The 4,682-nt window shown below is 37.3% G+C and overlaps 1 protein-coding gene across 8 annotated transcripts in view; it reads right to left on the bottom strand.

The window, feature by feature from the left end:
- The window catches only part of Ccdc83 (coiled-coil domain containing 83), a 45,634-nt gene that overhangs the window by 6,591 nt on the left and 34,361 nt on the right, over positions 1–4,682 (bottom strand). For all 8 annotated transcript variants that reach the window (XM_033764261.1, XM_033764262.1, XM_033764264.1 and 5 more), the window contains one exon: positions 680–801. In XM_033764261.1, the coding sequence (XP_033620152.1) occupies positions 680–801 (122 nt within the window). The remainder of the gene's footprint in view (positions 1–679; positions 802–4,682) is intronic.

Here is a 4,682-nt window from a genome sequence, read left to right as displayed (position 1 = left end):
AAAATGCAAAGCTATGTATACATTTGATTTCCACAGGAACAAATGTGACTTGGAATCTCAGGCTATTTTTTTCACCTACAAAACAGTCTATTTCATCAGAAAAAAATTGCATGTTCACAAGGTAAAAACAAGTCCAGAACACCTCTCAGAAGCTTCCAGAAAGTTGATCATCCCCTCCCTTGTGCTAACTCTGCACTTGTACATCTTTTGCACTGTTATGCGCTTAATTTATAATATTTCTCCCTTGGGCCTGGAGGCTCCTGAAGGTTGGCAGTTGTGATGTTCATGTTAAATGATTTTCTGTTATGACTACAGTGCAATGGAGAAAAAAATAAGTGAAAGTTTACAGTATATCTGTGATCAATAGTAATCAGCTTATACCTTCATCATGCTTATTTTGTGAGTTCCTCAGGTTCTTCACTCTGAGCTATATCACCATCCCTTTTTTATTTTTTATTTTGAGTCTCCCTAATTGCTAAGTTGCTCAGGCTGGGCTTGAGCTTGCCATTATCCTGCCTTGGCTTCCCAGAGTGCTGGGATTGCAGGTGTAAGCCACCATGCCTGGCCTTTTCTTTTTGACTTTTGCATTCTGTGTGGAGCAATGAAGAAGTGAATCATCATATAAAAATGTACAGATACAAATATAAAACACTTCCTAGAAAATATTAATGACTTTCACCTGGGTATTTTGAGATCCACAAGTCTACAGTTGAAAAGCTGATCAATAAGCACCAAATTTTCTTCTTCTAGTTCATGAATAGTATTTTCTAATTCTTCAACTTCATTCCTGTGAATTGCAATCTGTTCTCAGAAAAAGAGAAAGGATGTTCATACTTTTTTTTAGTACCAGGGATTGAACTTGGGACCTTGCACTTGCAAGGCAGACAGAGACACAACTGAGCTCAATCTCTGCCCCGTACTTTTTAATTTAGTTCTATAAAGTCTTCTGTAGCAAATTCAACTCCTAAAAGTGAATTTGCCTGAGGAAAAGATCTATCATGTATTATTTATTACTAGGTTAGCTTCATCCTCCTCTGTAGGAAGAAACAGGTATGCCACTTTTCTAAGTCTGTAGTAGAATTGTTTTCATGGTAAGGTAGTTATCATAGGAGAGCAGAAATTGTTCTCTCCTATGCTTCTAAACTTTTATAAACTTGTATGTGAACTAGAGGCAGAGATACGAAAATGAAGCTAATGAATTTAGCAACATGTATACTGGTAGCTAAATGAGATTCTGTGTAAGAGTAATTATAGACAATACAATAAATTATACACTTGAATAATGCTATATTATAGTATTTTTAAAGATATATAGCCCTAAGTAAGGCCCCAAAGACCCCGGAGGGGGTCTCTTCAGCTGCCTGCCTGCCGGAGATCACCTGGCGGCGGGTGCGCGACCTCCTGGACTGCATGACATCCGACCCAGTAAGGAAGGTAGCCGTGTGGGCGCCCTTGAAACACCCCCACGAACCCTCCCCGTTCTCAAACCTCCTGATTGGGCCAGTCCTTAGACCAACTCTGCAGAGGCATAGGTTCCCATGAAGGGTAGTTTTCTGAGCTCCCAACTTTGAACATCTTTAAAGAAAGGGCAGGGGAAACCTGTAATAGAACTGAGTAGAGTTCAACTCTGAGGGTAAGGAAACTCAAGTTAGGCCTTGTAGATTGTGTTCAGTCTCAGTCGTGGGGAACTGCCATTGGCTAGCTGAGACCAGGGGATTTGGTTCTGCATATGGCTGTGCATGTGGTATAATATGAGATCAGAGACAGCCTGAAAGAGGCACTTCAAATTCTTTTTTTTTTTCTCTCTCTTCTTTTTTCCTCATTCCACCCTAAAATTTCTTTCTTTTTTCTGTCCTCTCTCTCCAAATCAGTCTCTTGCTCCACCATATTGTCCCTCATCTCCCTTTTTATTCCAGCTCCTGCCCTAACTCAGACTTCTTCTTTTATTATTTTTTGTTTTTAGGAGGGGTTTTTCTTTATGTTCTTTTCTCCAGTCATTTTACCTCACTCATGCCTCTGTACCTTCAAGGGAAGGCAAGCGCCTGTTATTGTTAAGGGGATATATTCTTGTCCTTATTCCTGCACTCTCTCTATCCCCCCTGAAGTTAATAGCTTTGTAAAGATAGTAAGGTAATTCTACAACCTCTGGATTCACTTCAAACCTGCTCTAATTCTTTCACTTATCTAATCCTCTTGTTCTAAGTCGAACCCCCCATCCTAAATGGTAAAGATGCCATATTGAAAAGAATATTCACTGCAAACATACTATGAGCTGCTTCTTGAAATTAATCTAATTCACATGAGTTAAAGGTGATACATTAATGACTACCATAAGTGGTCAGTTGGCAAGCTGTGCCTGATCCTATTGGGCTGCTGAATGTATCAATTGGGACAAAGAGTGGTGATTGATTTAAAGAGTTGTTTTCTCTGATATTATGAAAACGAGAATGTCTATGAGTCATTAGAAACTCAAAAGCTAAAACGCAACTATATTAGGAAGATTTAAGTAATACCCAGAAATTAAAGAAGGACAACCCAACAATAAAAATAAAAATGAGAAAACACTTAAGCAAGACACAAAAACAAATATCCAGTTCACCAATAGCAAATAGTAGGACAAATGAGGATGAAAAGTCTGATAGTGAACCAACAGGACTCCCTGGACCCATAGCACAGGAGGTAACAAAATTGATCAATCAGGCTCTAGAAAAATTCAAATCAGAAATAATTTCCCAGCTAGCCAGAGAGATGATGAGCAAAATAGAAGTCATGATTCGAGACTCTAGAGCAGAAACTGAGAAAAAAATAGATGAGCTCAAGACTGTGATAGAAGCCATGAAGACTCAGCATAAGAAAGACATGGAAACAATGAATGCCCAACAGAGGAAAGAAATGGAATCCATAAAACAGATTCAAACAGATATCCAGGAGATTAAAAACTCTATTGAAAGTGTACGAAACAGAATAAAAGATTGCGAAGATAGAATTTCAGATATAGAAGATAGGATAGCAGTCAGTGACCGTGAAAAAAGAGGTCTATTAAAAACAGTAAGGGATCATGAGAAATCAATCCAACAACTCCTAGACGATACAAAGAAAAATAACATAAGACTGATAGGAATTCATGAAAAAACAGGAGAAAACACAAATGATATAAAAAAGCTCTTCACAGAATTAATGACAGAAAACTTCCCAAACAGAAGGGAAGAATTAGACATACAGATAAGTGAGGCATATAGAACCCCAACTAGCCACGATCAAAAAAAATCTACACCTAGACATATAATAATCAAGATTCCAGAAATCCAACAGAAAAACAAAATACTACAAGCAGTAAGAGAAAAGAAACAAATCACATGCAAAGGGAAGCCCATTAGAATCACAGCAGACTTTTCAACACAAACCCTTAGGTCAAGGAGAGCCTGGAGTGAGGTATTCCAAGTCCTAAAAGAAAAGAATCTCCAACCTAGACTTTTGTATCCTGCAAAACTCTCTTTCAAAATAGATGGGGAAATAAAATACTTCCACGACAAAGAGCACCTGAGAAATTTCATGAACACCAAACCAGCACTGCAAGGAATTCTAAACAATATCCTAGAAAAGGACAACGAAGTTCACAATTACATGAGGCCTAACTGACCAAATCAAATAGGTAAGGCAAGAAACTAAAAGGAGATGGGAGAAAAAGTAAAAAGAATCAACAAAAGGACAATAACATGACAAGAATAAGTCAAAATATATCAGTTATAACCATCAATGTTAATGGCCTCAATTCACCAATCAAGAGAAACAGATTGGCAGAATGGATTAAGAAGCAAAATCCAACAATATGTTGTATACAAGAAACACACCTAGTGCAAAAGGAAGTCCATAGACTGAAAGTGAAAGGATGAAAAACAATTCTGCATGCATCAGGAGCCCAGAAAAAAGCAGTGGTAGCAATCTTATTCTCAGATGAAGTAAATTTCAAACCAAAATGATTAAGAGAGACAAAGAAGGACACTACATCCTTGTAAAGGGAACAATTCAAGAGGAAAAGTTGACAATCATAAAACATCCTTGTAAAGGGAACAATTCAAGAGGAAGAGATGACAATCATAAACATATACACACCAAATATAAATGCCCCCAACTATATAAAACAAATATTAAGCAACATGAAAAACCAAATAAGCACTAATACAATTGTAGTGGGGGATTTAAATACCCCACTATCACAAATTGACAGATCATCTAGGCAGAAAATCAACAATTAAATAACAGAACTGAACCAAGCTTTGGAACATATGGACTTAATAGATGTCTACAGAGTATTCCACCCCACAAAATCAGAATATATATTCTTTTTGGCTGAACATGAATCATTCTCCAAGATAGACCACATATTGGCTCACAGAACAGGTCTGAATAAATGTAAAAGAATTGAAGTTATCCCCTGTATATTATCAGATCATAGTGCAATCAAGCTGTAGATCACTAGCACAAGAAACTGTAGGAACTTCACAAGCACATGGAACTGAACACTCTTCTAAACAATCAATGGATTAGAGGAAATTAAAGAAATTAGACAGTTTTTACAAATGAATGAGAATGCCAATACAACATACAGGAATCTTTGGGACACAATGAAAGCAGTTCTACGTGGAAAATTCATAACATTGAATGCCCACACTAGGGGAAAA

The sequence above is a fragment of the Fukomys damarensis genome, unplaced genomic scaffold (assembly GCF_012274545.1).
Source record: "Fukomys damarensis isolate Sample0158 unplaced genomic scaffold, DMR_v1.0_HiC HiC_scaffold_16, whole genome shotgun sequence".
NCBI lineage: Eukaryota > Metazoa > Chordata > Mammalia > Rodentia > Bathyergidae > Fukomys > Fukomys damarensis.
This window is presented reverse-complemented; position numbering and strand designations above follow the sequence as displayed.